The 12,763-nt window shown below is 42.8% G+C and overlaps 8 protein-coding genes across 8 annotated transcripts; 4 read left to right on the forward strand and 4 right to left on the reverse strand.

Moving 5' to 3' along the window:
• Positions 1–1,002: 1,002 nt before the first annotated feature.
• Positions 1,003–1,416, reverse strand: SS1G_03413 (predicted protein; the record flags this gene model as incomplete). The annotated part of the gene is made up of 1 exon (XM_001595274.1): positions 1,003–1,416. The coding sequence occupies one exon, from the start codon at positions 1,414–1,416 to the stop codon at positions 1,003–1,005; it is 414 nt and encodes a 137-aa protein (XP_001595324.1).
• Positions 1,417–2,767: 1,351 nt separating this feature from the next.
• On the forward strand, positions 2,768–2,872 carry SS1G_03414 (predicted protein; the record flags this gene model as incomplete). The annotated part of the gene is made up of 1 exon (XM_001595275.1): positions 2,768–2,872. The coding sequence occupies one exon, from the start codon at positions 2,768–2,770 to the stop codon at positions 2,870–2,872; it is 105 nt and encodes a 34-aa protein (XP_001595325.1).
• Positions 2,873–3,373: 501 nt separating this feature from the next.
• SS1G_03415 (predicted protein) lies at positions 3,374–4,165 on the reverse strand (the record flags this gene model as incomplete). The annotated part of the gene is made up of 2 exons (XM_001595276.1): positions 3,374–3,541; positions 4,136–4,165. The coding sequence occupies 2 exons, from the start codon at positions 4,163–4,165 to the stop codon at positions 3,374–3,376; spliced, it is 198 nt and encodes a 65-aa protein (XP_001595326.1).
• A 1,862-nt stretch (positions 4,166–6,027) lies between these two features.
• Positions 6,028–6,585, forward strand: SS1G_03416 (predicted protein; the record flags this gene model as incomplete). Its single annotated transcript, XM_001595277.1, has 1 exon — positions 6,028–6,585. The coding sequence occupies one exon, from the start codon at positions 6,028–6,030 to the stop codon at positions 6,583–6,585; it is 558 nt and encodes a 185-aa protein (XP_001595327.1).
• A 1,298-nt stretch (positions 6,586–7,883) lies between these two features.
• Positions 7,884–8,636, forward strand: SS1G_03417 (hypothetical protein; the record flags this gene model as incomplete). Its single annotated transcript, XM_001595278.1, has 3 exons — positions 7,884–7,976; positions 8,042–8,556; positions 8,624–8,636. 3 exons carry the CDS (start codon positions 7,884–7,886, stop codon positions 8,634–8,636), a joined length of 621 nt encoding a protein of 206 aa, XP_001595328.1.
• Positions 8,637–8,906: 270 nt separating this feature from the next.
• SS1G_03418 (hypothetical protein) lies at positions 8,907–9,799 on the reverse strand (the record flags this gene model as incomplete). Its single annotated transcript, XM_001595279.1, has 5 exons — positions 8,907–9,154; positions 9,215–9,391; positions 9,460–9,581; positions 9,652–9,689; positions 9,758–9,799. 5 exons carry the CDS (start codon positions 9,797–9,799, stop codon positions 8,907–8,909), a joined length of 627 nt encoding a protein of 208 aa, XP_001595329.1.
• Positions 9,800–10,032: 233 nt separating this feature from the next.
• On the reverse strand, positions 10,033–10,247 carry SS1G_03419 (predicted protein; the record flags this gene model as incomplete). The annotated part of the gene is made up of 2 exons (XM_001595280.1): positions 10,033–10,064; positions 10,181–10,247. 2 exons carry the CDS (start codon positions 10,245–10,247, stop codon positions 10,033–10,035), a joined length of 99 nt encoding a protein of 32 aa, XP_001595330.1.
• Positions 10,248–11,304: 1,057 nt separating this feature from the next.
• Positions 11,305–12,319, forward strand: SS1G_03420 (hypothetical protein; the record flags this gene model as incomplete). Its single annotated transcript, XM_001595281.1, has 2 exons — positions 11,305–11,700; positions 11,753–12,319. 2 exons carry the CDS (start codon positions 11,305–11,307, stop codon positions 12,317–12,319), a joined length of 963 nt encoding a protein of 320 aa, XP_001595331.1.
• Between the last annotated feature and the right edge of the window lie 444 nt (positions 12,320–12,763).

The raw sequence follows: 12,763 nt of genomic DNA on the forward strand, positions 1-12,763 counted from the left end.
TTATATTCGTCCGAGATTACATTTGTATACGGCTCTTTTCCCAGAAAAAGGAAATGATTGTCAACACTATTGTTCTATTGTTGGGACTGAATTGGCTTTCAAACTACGGTGCAGCTCTTTCGCCAGCGGAAAGAGAATTGGCACGACGTATAGAAGCTTGGATCTTATCAGAGCTTGGTTGAAAGTTTTCAAGGACGTGAATTCATTTTTATACCAGGAAAAGTGATGTTAAGAACAGGATGGAAGTTCTCAAATGATGCGATCGACGAACTGGACATGGTACTGGCGGGCCTGAAGGTCACTATTTTGCCAGGATACATATCGATGCTCAGAACATAGTTATGGCGCTCGCATGCCAATACATATGTGATTTGCATTGCCAGCAATCAACGCTGATATCTTTAACAGACTAGGACAGTCTGGAAAGCCAAACTGATCTGTAGGGACTAGCACGCAATATTTTGAAAGGCTGAATGAGTTATTTGGATTCGTAGAGTTCCAGGTGCTCATTTTGGTGGTATTATTGTTTATTATAGGAATATGTTTTTTGAAGGTAGAACCAGGGACAAGAAAGGCCCAGGAGAGGCGATCCCAAAGCTTTCAAGTAAGAATAATTAAAAAATATGTAATAGTGAAGAAACTCCTGACGGGAAACCGGTCCAGTTGGAGTATTTCAAACACTAATAAGGAAAGAACTAATGCGCAGATGGGCACGAGTGTATTTCGCATTTCATACTAGTAGCAATGCTCCTTCTCGGATAGTGACGGAATCAGCCACTTTCTAACCACTGTTCAGACTTTGATCCAGCAAAGATGCGTCAAAAAAAGACTCGTGCTTTGTGTGCCCGCGGCAGGAAGTAGATTCTGAAAACCAGGCTTTCGAATATTGAAAAACGGTAAACCACTAAAAATCAGTACTGATATATCTGCCCACGCAATACTGGAGTTCCGAACTCCAGTTATTTGATTCCAATCTCATTTTCCATTTCCCCTACCCAATACTCAAACAACTTTTCCTCCCAACCTCCTCTTCCAATGAACGTTATTAAAATGCCACGCCAAATCCCTCGCTCCATACTCCCCCATGAATTCCTGATCGCATTCCGGACACTCCAATTCCTGCTTTTCCAATACCTTCCCCGTTTGCACTGGCGTATAGGGACTATGCATTCGCAATGGTACTTCAATAGTGATAATAAAATTGGACGTATCGATTTCCACCTCAACCACGGAATCTTCATGAGTCGAAACTGACATTGCGAAAACAAGCGCAAAGTCTTCGGGAGGATTGTAGAAACTCTTGACACGGCGTAACGTGGGTGTGTAACTATCTCCGCGATTCCCGCGCTGAGATTCGATGTACAGTTGATGCAGCGACGAACACGGCGATGCTCTCCGGAGTCCCTTGAAACCCATGCTGGCATCATGATTTTGGTATACATTCGTCGTTGTTGTAAAATGGTTGACCCTGGAAATCATACCCATATGATGATCATAAGCTTGAGTGGGTTGTCAAAATGGTGAATCATGTGCCGGGAAAATATGTGAATAAGTTCCGTGCATCCCTTGGCTGTCGGATGTTCTTTCCCCGCACTTTTGAATCTAAGGGCGAGCATCATGGAATATAGAGGTTGTATGCATCATGACCCCATAAATATCAAATGGATTTTGGTGAGTTGAAAATAACTCGTCATGTCGAAATCGTTGGTGCAAAGTTTCAGCTTTCTTAAAACTTTTCTTGCAAGGTGAGGCTGCTATATACGTGGTCCACTCGCTAAAGAAGGGGGTCCATTGGGAAAGGGTAATTGGACCAACGTGTTAGAGACGGCTTGGCGGCCGAGCCGTTTATTGGCTCGCAGTGAAATATGAATTATCTGCATGCTGTACAAATAACAACACACGGGCTCAAGGTTTCAGAATATTGAAAGACTTTGTTCCCTCCAGTTCTCCAGTTCCCTTTGTGCATATTTCATAGCTTTCAATCATTGGTTATCAGATCATCACGAAGTCCTAAGTTTAGGAATGGATCATGTTCCATGTAATAAAGGTATTTAGCTTGTCAACGAACTAGCTATCTCTAACGTTGGGAAAAAGGGTCTGTCTTTAAAGAAATGACTAGGATAACCATACACTTTCCCTTTTCTGGAGATAGCTAGCTTCCTTTTCATAAGAAACGCACTAGTTATCTAAGAAATTCCATTTCTTACGTTCACTTCTAAGAAATTTTTAGCGTAGGTGTGAATAGAATCGAAAATCTCCACTTGATTCAAGCGAAGCTTTCTGACCATTCAGAAGCCACGCTAAAATCATATTAGGAAAGGCTGTCGAGCGATAACTAGTTTGTTGACAAGCTGAATACCTCTAATGCATGAAGCTGAAATTAATTGAGCATAGTATGTATGCTTGATCACTTTGTTAGAGAGGGCCAATTCTCAAATCCACTTGTACTCCTTGTATCATTTGGCTTATTGCCTCGCGCGCCTCTCCTGATCAATCTTAAGGAGTTGTTCAATAGTCTGCTGCGTTGTCGGCGACGGTATAAAAACTATATCCAGCTGATATTCTCAATTGCCTTCCCATCCGGGCCACCATCTCCAAACCACAGGGCATCCGTTGCTCACAGGCGATTCATCGACTTCCTCTCGTGGATTGTGCCAAATATCGTATGCAAATTGATCCCCCGCTAGCATGCGCTTCTTTTCTCTCATATGATGTTTAGCAGAAGATATGATGTGAAGAATTAGAATGAATACTTTGACCAATAAAAATGCGGGAGATGGGCGGGAAAGGGGCACAAGCATCCAGCCGTATCTTCCTCATGGGGTTCCTCGGCTTCGCACTTACGGGATCTCAAGAGATGTTGCTTGCTTGACTGTGAGCTATGGGAGGATCCTTGGTTGCCATCATCTTTTGTGGGTGGTCTTGAGCCTTCCAGATTTGTATCCTTTTTTGTACACACCACATTTTTCCGTAGCTTGCGTATTGTGATTCCTGCTTCAGACATTGCAATAGAGGGATATAAGAAGAAATCTCAACTTCATTCCACTTTGTAAGTTATTGTGGGGACAGTATCCTGGAAGTCGGAAGGGTATTTATGTGACTTTGATGGGAAGGGCGGTATGGTAAGTGATGATTGTACTGTACGGGTAACGGTATTATAAGATATTCAGTCATGACTGCAGTACACTCTCGTCCTTTAATAAATAGCTCATCACAGTTCTGTGTTCGCGTATTCACGATATCAGACAGAAACGAGATTATAAAGAGATGTTTGATTTCTCCAACTCGAAGCCTCTTAAAAAGCGCAACGTGAATGCCCTTGATTGACAGCTGTTCAAGATTTTGATGACTTGAGATAATCTTTGTCTTCCATCTAATTCTGTAATCGAACCTTCTCCTTGTCATTGTCTTCGGCACGTCTTGCATCTCGTCTCATGTATGCGACCAGGTACGATTCACAGAGGCTTTTCGAGTTCCGCCGAATCTCGAAGACACGGAGCTTGGCACACGGAAAGGGGCGCAAAGATTTCTCGAGGACCGGCTAGTAGTGATTAGAGCCCTTCTCCCAAGTGTAAGTGTTTTGGCAGCAAGTATCCCCAAGGTCAAGCGGGACAGCAATTTGCCAACCATTTATCATTTTTTTACCCACCGTCGCAGCTGAGTATAAAATTCAAAATTGCAGCACTATAGCCTTCCCTTTAATGTTCATGTAGCACATAGTTCAGATAGTCTCTTCCCATTCTCATCGCTGGCCACAAATGTATCTCACCTTTCTGGTCTGGGATTTGAACAATGCTCCCAGTCGTACTCTTGAGTACGGCTTAAGCTTGCTTCAACCATCAGAAACTTGATGCCGAATGGATCAATGAAGAGGTTCCCGTGGCTACTAGATATGTGGAAGTGAGCAATGCAGATACAGCATGATTTAAGTGAGCGTCGTCCGTTAATGTTACGAGGTTTGCCGTCTAGATCACGTGGAAGTGCTCTAGGCTCTCGAGGTGGTTTATAACTAGGCGTCAAGCAGGGACTTAAGTAATGACAATGATGCAATTCGTAACTAATAGTAGAGTATACTAAATGATTGATCTTGAGCACGAAGCTTTATACAAAGGAAATCCATCATGATTATATAGACCTTCGTACTATACATCCCATCGCCTCCCATTATGTCCCACTGCCTGTAGTTGAGTGATTCTAAGTGGGACAATATTGGGTCATGTGACAATAAGCTTAGTCACCTGAGTGTCACGATTCACCATTAGAATTAGTGTCATGGGATGAAAAGGAATCACGTGATAAGAGCCCTGAGGAGCCAGAAAGCTCCTAGGGGCTCCTTTTATCGATCATTATATAGTCAGAGTAGTTTCATAGTATAGGAGCTTCGTGCTCAACTTAGTTATCAATTAGTTTACCTACATTCTACTTGATCTAGTAACGACTTCACTTCCAAGTGAATACCAATGATAAAGCCTTAACCCACAACTACCAACCAGACGAAACCTCAGGCAACCGCTGCCTCCAGTACAGTATCGTTACACGAGGGGACCAAGGGGACGATTAGCATGAAGGTCTATATAACCAAGATGGATTTCCTTTGTATAGAGCTTCGTGCTCAAGATCAATCATTTAGTATACTCTAATATTAGTTACGAATTGCATTATTGTCATTACTTTAAGTCCCTGCTTGACGCCTAGTTATAAACCACCTCGAGAGCCTAGAGCACTTCCACGTGATCTAGACGGCAAACCACGTAACAATACAATTTAGATTACAAAAATATTAAAAATGAAAACTTTAATTATATACTAATTTTATATATTTTAGATTGATATTGAAGATTTGATATTTTCATATTTTCTTTTTTTTGCCTTTTCACTTAACGGACGACCCTCTCTTAAATCATGCTGTATGTAGAGGCATGTTACGTCCAAAACGATTAGTATGTCACATGACCATAAAACATGTGATGGAACGGTGAGGAACGAACGTTCCTAGGAACAACCAGGAACGCTCGTTCCCAGGAACGACGATTCCTAGTTAACCATAGGCACGAAGGACTATATAATCAAGATGGATTTCTTTTGTATAGAGCTTCGTGCTCAAGATCAATCATTTAGTATACTCTACTATTAGTTACGAATTGCATATCATTATTGTCATTACTTCAAGTCCCTGCTTGACGCCTAGTTATAAACCTACTTCGAGAGCCTAGAGCACTTCCACGTGATCTAGACGGCAAACCTCGTAACAAGGCAGAGTAGTGTAACGATGCTGTACTGGAGGCAGCGGTTGCCTGAGGTTTCGTCTGGTTGGTAGTTGTGGGTTAAGGCTTTATCATTGGTATTCACTTGGAAGTGAAGTCGTTACTAGATCAAGTAGAATGTAGGTAAACTAATTGATAACTAAGTTGAGCACGAAGCTCCTAAACTATGAAACTATCTTAACTATATACTTCTGAATACTATTGGATAGCCTGGATAGACTAGGCTATCCAGTCTATCCATCACGTGATCCCTCAAAGGCCTCAGGACACTAATCCTAGAACGATTCTGATCCTAGGATAATATAGCTCCTAGGATAATTGTCCTGGGACAAATATTATCCTAGGACACTTTATTCTAGGACGAATAACGTCCTAGGACACTTGTCCTAAGCCTACGTAGTTGCCTAATCGTTTTGTCCTAGGATACTAATTATTCTGGGACATATTTTATCCTAGGGCATATTTTATCCTAGGACACTTGTCCTAGGATTCCTTATCGATAAGGAACCTCCGTAAACAGCGGCCCAAACCTCCGTACTTGCTTTTATTGTGTTATAATAACCGTGATTCGTGACAAGTAGAAGGCGTTAGTGTTGAGGTCAAGAAATGAAATTGTGATAATCCGAAATGGTGCACGGACCATCGACCTAACCACCAATGACGTAGAACAAATAATTTATTTGTACGACAAAAGGCTGGCTGCATGTTCATTGCAAAAACATACCACCGAGACCAAAAACACTTCTATAATATAACTACAAACATGTCACCATCAAGAGGTGTCACGGTTGACGAATCCACATCTGCACCCACTTCTCCAGAATCCCAATCCCTCAGCGCAACAGAACGAACTGCTCAACTTCGCAGTTCCAGCGCGCTCGCCTCTCTCACCCAAAACATTCAGTACCTTATCTCACCCAGTTCCCCCACCTCCCCCAAGCCCGTTCGACTTCGCACCCGCGCTCTTCTTCGCACCCTACACTCAGTAGCTGTCTTCATATTCTGGCGCGTAATACGGTATGCCAAATATGCAGTCGTGGGGTCTATCGTCGCAGCCTTGTCTGCTACCACTATTGGAAGTTTTGCGACGGGTATAGGATGGGTCGTTGCGCCGACGGGAATTGTTGGGGTTTTGGGGATGAGTACTCTATGGTGGGTTGGCAAATGGGGTTTTAGTAAGACGAAAACGGGGAAGAGGTGGGGAAGAAAGGTGGAGGAGGCGGATAGGCTTGAGAGGGAAGATCGCGAGACGAGGAAGGAACAGGTAAAGACAGATGGGCAGTGGAGGGATGTTACAGGACCGAAGGCTGTGCCGTGGTAGGTCAGTAAGTAAAACCTTCGGAAATTTATAGTTTGGATGCTCTGTATAATACGGGTTCAAGAGAAAGTGTGGATAAGAAGTAGATGTGCGTAAGATGCAAATCAATGTTTTGGCAATGCAATTTTACTGTTGATCTAATTACCTACATAAAAATACACATCTTAAAAACAGTAAATATTGTTTCCTCCGGCTTTTTTGCTGGACCAGATACATGTTCACAACTAGATCAACAACGAAATCTGCTAGTATTCAACGCGGATTACCAGATCCATTCATTATAATAGCAGTATCCAAATTCCAACGGTAGTCCTGAAACTCCAAATACATGCCCTCACGCAAATTTCTCGCGTAAATCAAAGACGATACCCCAACTTAATCATCTCAAATCAATACCTTGTCTCTTCCCCTCCTTCTTTTCCATTTCCCGTTCAAACTTTTTCTCCATCTTTCTCTTCGTACACTCGTACTGTAACGGCTGTGCGATTACAAACCCAAAAGATGACAGCTAGGAAGAAAATTGAAATTGCGGCGCTGCCAATGGATATTCCTGACCTCGAGTATGATAATATCTTAACATTTAGTTCAGCGCTTCGGCTATCGAAGTGAGCTTCTAGGAAAGCGAAGCAAGTACTCTAATAGTGGAACATTGCTGGTCGGAAAAGCGACAGCCTTTAGCCAACAAGACACCAAATATGGCGATGGCAGCCCTCTCATTATTTGGACTTGGCTGTACATGGTTACGGTCTAAAGGGCGAGGGCCGACGTACCGTACTCCTTGACAAATAGTTAGTTACGTTCGGGGTACGGATCCGAATCATCGGGCGTAGTTGGAAGGCGATGACTTTATGAACATACTTGACTGTGTTTATATTATGTTTTAGATGGTTGGGTCAGGGTGGTAGTATCTCACAATGACAGGAAAAACTGTACTTTTTTTTATGCTCGATGATAGCTTGTAGTACTAGGTACCTAATTAAAGGAAGAATTCACATCATGGCACAGCCACAGCCTCGCTTGATGTGGCGCGAGCAAGCTGCAAGGCTATGACAAGACTACATCAATTCTGTCTTCTTCCTTGCTTATTCTGGGCATCATGATTCATCAATTCACTTCCATTCAATAAATATGTTGGGCAGGCTTACTAGGTCCTTTCCCCTCCAACATGCCAATAGATATAGATCACAAAGATTGTACTCTGTATGCATAAAATAACGCTCAACACGTCTTTCATTCTCAAAAGGCTATTTACTCCGTCTCCTACATTTTGTAATAGAGGTTACAAAACAACAGCTAAAAAAATGTCTACCTTCCAAATCCCAGATAGTAAAGTGGAGGTATCTCTCTGTGAAGGTATCATCAAGGATGAATTATTGAGATTCCCCGCCTTTGAAGTACATACGAAACCCTCCTCATTACCCCTCTTTATAATATTTACTAACGTTATTTCCCTTCAAAGTCATGGCACAATCGCCTCACTGCATCTCTTGCCCTACAAGACCAATCCTCTGATCATCCATTCCATTCCGATCCATACCGTCTTCGTTCTATCAAAATTCAATCACTCGACCGGTGGGGTAGCCGCATCGGTTTCATCAAGATTAGCAGCAACATCGCAAATGAAGCAGGCGAAACTCTGCCCGGTGATATCTTCCTCAGAGGTCCAAGTGTGGGAATGATGGTTATTGTTCAACCTGAAGATGTAGAGGCTCCTGATGAGGACAAATGGGTAGTAATGACCGTTCAACCTCGACCTGCTTCAGGGAGTTTGGCATTTGTCGAGTTGCCAGCTGGTATGGTTGATGATGGAACATTTAAAGGTGCAGCTGCAAAGGAAATTGAAGAGGAGCTTGGCTGGACAATACCAGCGGATCAATTGACCAATTTGAGCGAGCTGGCTATTGGTGATGAGGCCAACAAGGAGGGAGAGGTGTTGCCAAGAGCAATGTTTCCTAGTGCTGGGGGTTGTGATGAGTGTGTTCAGATTTTCTTGCACGAGAGGAAGATTTCAAGGGAAGAGTTGAAAAAGACTACGGGAAAGCTTACGGGTTTGAGGGACGAGGGCGAGAAGATCACACTGAAATTAGTTAAACTGGAGAATTTGTGGAAGGAGGGCGCAAGGGACAGTAAGGCATTGACTGCGTGGGCTCTCTATGACGGTTTGAAGCGGACGGGAAAGCTGTGATTATCTAGCATCATGTCTATGAAATTATAGAGTCCAGAATCTATTGCATTGCATTCTTATTCTGTATATTTATACTAACATACATCGTATATTGCATTATCATTATGATCATCTGTCTATCGTAACATCATGCTCTAACTCATTTTGGAAATAAATTTAACGTTCTAGCAACTTCAATGCCCTCAGCTAAAGTTCCCACTCTAGCATCTATCGCATATCCTTCTTCCTCCCAATCCTTACATGCTTTCCATAAATCTTTCAGTGGTAATGTGAAGACTTCTATGAATTCATTTTCTTCGAGCTCGGGGACTGGGTTTTGGTTCTTTTGATCGGCCATATCGATTGTGACATGAACCATTTTTAAATTAGTATTGCAAAACCCAGGATCTACGAACCGGTACATTAGTGGAAAGTACGTCGGTGGAAACAAAAGGGGACGAGCTGTACCATTAAACATTATGGGTGAACTCTCGCTCAAGACTCCAATATAACCTGTCTCTTCTTTCAATTCCCTTATCGCTGCTTCCTCTGCAGTTTCACCATCATCGACAAGTCCGGCTGGTACTTCAATCACGACTTTATCTAATGGGGGTCGGTATTGCTTCTGTAATACTAATTCTGGGCCTGAGATCCATCTTTATTAGCACTAATCCTTGGGCCAAGTATATCTTTCTTCCAAGGCGTTTGCATACCAGATTCTTTCTGTATTATAGCAACAATCCCTACACCATCGACCTCAGAAGACTTTGGCCTAGTAGCGCGTTCCGCATGTTCCCAATCGCGGACTTTTCCCCGAGGATCGCGGTATGTTGATCTGCAGGATCGCAAAGGTGTCAGCTGCAACGGTGGTTCTAGCAGCTTAGATTCGGCTTATCGAAACATACAAGATGAGTTTTGTCCATTTCGCATTCGCAGGATCCTGCTAGGGAGTCAGTATATCTATCATATTGTTCAAAACGTTCGAAGTGTATTGAATGAGAATAACTTTACCAATGGCTCTGTTTTCAAGACTTTGGCAGAGTCAATTGACATTTTTATGAATGATTTTAAGATTATAGGTATATATGCAAAAGGGAAGAATCCAAAAACAAAAACGGGAGACTGTGTTGGGTCAAATACTTTTTGGTGTAGAAGTCCTAATGTGGATCTTGATGATCTTGATGTTCTCGATTGCAGCTGTGATGCTTGGATGGTGGGGAAATGTGGTGGTCGAAGCTTGGTTTTATTGGCATCGCTCTTCTTCTGATCTTTCTTCTTCACCATTTTCACCCATCATCATCACCAAGAACGTTCTTAGCTGTCTGAATTGAGCTCATGAATAAAGCTCATGTCATGCAATCCATTTTTCAACCAGAAATTTATTGACTTGTGCACAAGAAACTCGCACAATCAGGAATCTTGTTGTGTTGTCACCTTCCGTGGTAACAATCAACCGTACTTGCGAGACAAGATCAAATGTGCTGGCACCTTTCATTGCCATTTCACTGTTTAGACAAGTGCTCAGGAATAAACTCGTTCACCCATCGCGATCGCAATGGTTGTGGTGTCTGAAAAAGCTTGGAAAATGAGAAGAAACTTGGTTGATGATGGGCTGGTACCTGTCAAGCTCAAGTTTTTTGCATTTGTTAACTGGTATCCTGGCACCTCGATATCAAACACCAACTCTATCAATCTTAACAAGATCTCGTTTCCGTGGTACGGAATTGGGATCTGTACTCTCGAGTAGTCTTGTGCAACAGGAAGTTCGGGCACGCATAAACGCTGCGCCAAGAGTTTTCTATTTCAGTACTTCCCGAAAACCCGATCATTCTGCCTGAAGTGTATATCATGCGGTACAACTTTTGGAGCCCTACAAAAACCTATCTTTACCAACGAGTAGTTCTCCAGCATGCGGCAGAAGCATGGGACTGGTTTGTGCGAGCTCCTGCATCTCTCACAAGCGCGGACCCTCTCTATTGCCCTGAATGAGTAAGAGGGGGTAACGTAGCATCCATCTAGCAAGCGCTGGCCCGGAACAGAGCCCCAGGCCATATATTAAATATGCTTATTAGTCTCGGTGGATCTTATGGAAACTACTCGGCTTACCAATCATGCCACTTAATATATTTGCTTTGATATCTCTACATACTCCAATATATGGGATATTGGTGCAACCTTTGATTGCCAAGAGAAGAGTTAATGGCACCTGATTTTCTCCTCATGGCTCCATAAAAGCCTCCATTTGTGCAGGTTAGTCTATAGGAAGTGTTTTATCGGAGTCAGTTGATGCATTTTTCATTTAGCATTCCATACTGTACATGGAGAGGATTTTTCTGTCTTTTCTTGCGCATTTATAGAACAATAGAGCCGGTGGAGTATAGACACCAACAGTTATTGTCAGTCACAGGGATCACTCACGAGCCTTATCCCAATGTTACTATAGATGTGCCAACATGTTTGTAAGAAGTATCACTTAGTAAATATAAAAGGTGTTCTTAAAGATTAGACTTTTCCTCAATTGATTGTGTTGCTTGATGCAATATCAGCCAGCTTTCAAGATGAAGTTTTTGAATTTCCTCCCACTTTTACCCCTCATCCAAGCGATTCCAGTCGAGTCACCGGCTGCTAAGAGCTTCGCCCATGATGTGGCCACAACTCCACGGCTGGCGGTTTATGTGCAAACATACCACGATGAATACAATAAGAATAGGAACCTATCTCTCCTACCTCTACTGAGTGCAGACATCCAACCAACTCATGTCATCCTCGCAGCCTTGCATGTCATGAGTACTCCAGGGGTCCTCCACCTAAATGATGATCCACCTGATGCACCAATGTATGATGAGTTATGGGCTCAGGTGAAGACTCTCCAGTCAGCAGGAATAAGAGTGTCGTGTATGATGGGCGGTGCTGCTTGGGGCACTTGGAACTACTTCACCGGTGATGACAACCAGGTAATTTGCTACCATTGATGCATACTTGTACCAATTACTAACTCCTCATAAGTTCCACCAATACTATGACCCCCTCCTCAATAATTTTATCAAAAAATACAATCTTAATGGTATAGACATTGATGTTGAACAATTCGTGGACATCACTGTCGCTCTTCGTCTGATCAAACAGCTTTACAAGGATATGGGTCTGGGTTTTGACATTACAATGGCACCAGTAGCTTCAGCTCTATCATATGGTGGCAGTCTCTCTGGCTTTTCTTACTCGGATCTCGACGCCCAAGCACGAGACCCGAATACCGGCGCACCAATGATATCGTTTTACAATGCTCAATTCACCAATGGGTGGGGATATGCAGGAAATACTAACGATTATGATGCTATTATCAACGCTGGCTGGAATCCCTCGAGAGTAGTCATGTTAGCTTCGGCTGCGACCAATGATGCAAGTGGATGGGTCCCGATCGGTTCGCTTAAGAATACGATCAGGAGTTTGAGAAACAAGTATCCGAATTTCGGTGGTGTTAATGGTTGGGAGTATTTTGATGCGGGAAGTACTGATGGATTGTCTCAGCCATATATGTGGATGGCGAATTTGAGGGATGCGCTGGACTCCTAGTGAATTGTTTTGTAAATTTGTGGTACCCTTATGTGTATAGTGGAATCGTAAATGATAGTTTGTGGAGAAATGCCACATGAAGTTATTTTCATGCAAGAAATTCAATGGGAAGGGAAGAAATTCTAATAGTAATACCGGTAGGTCTAGTGCTGAGTTTACCCCACAACATATGCACAAATCTTTGACCCAATGCACAGCGTTGAGATCGTAGGGCTTGAAGGATCCTCTTATAATGCTTGGCTGTGACTCCTGACAAGCCAAGCACACTAGTTCAACCCTTGAAAAGTAGTTCCAGTAAATATTTTGAGTATATCTCGCAGCTTTGAATATAGTTTCCGTGTTTCCAGATCACAGACGGACTTCAGAGAAGTCAAGATGAACTTGTTGGATGAGAGGTAAACGTTCTTAACTCACGTGACAACATTGCAAACAGCTGCAAACAGT

This window comes from Sclerotinia sclerotiorum, genomic scaffold, assembly GCF_000146945.2.
Source record: "Sclerotinia sclerotiorum 1980 UF-70 scaffold_4 genomic scaffold, whole genome shotgun sequence".
In the NCBI taxonomy this organism is placed as follows: Eukaryota; Fungi; Ascomycota; class Leotiomycetes; order Helotiales; family Sclerotiniaceae; genus Sclerotinia; species Sclerotinia sclerotiorum.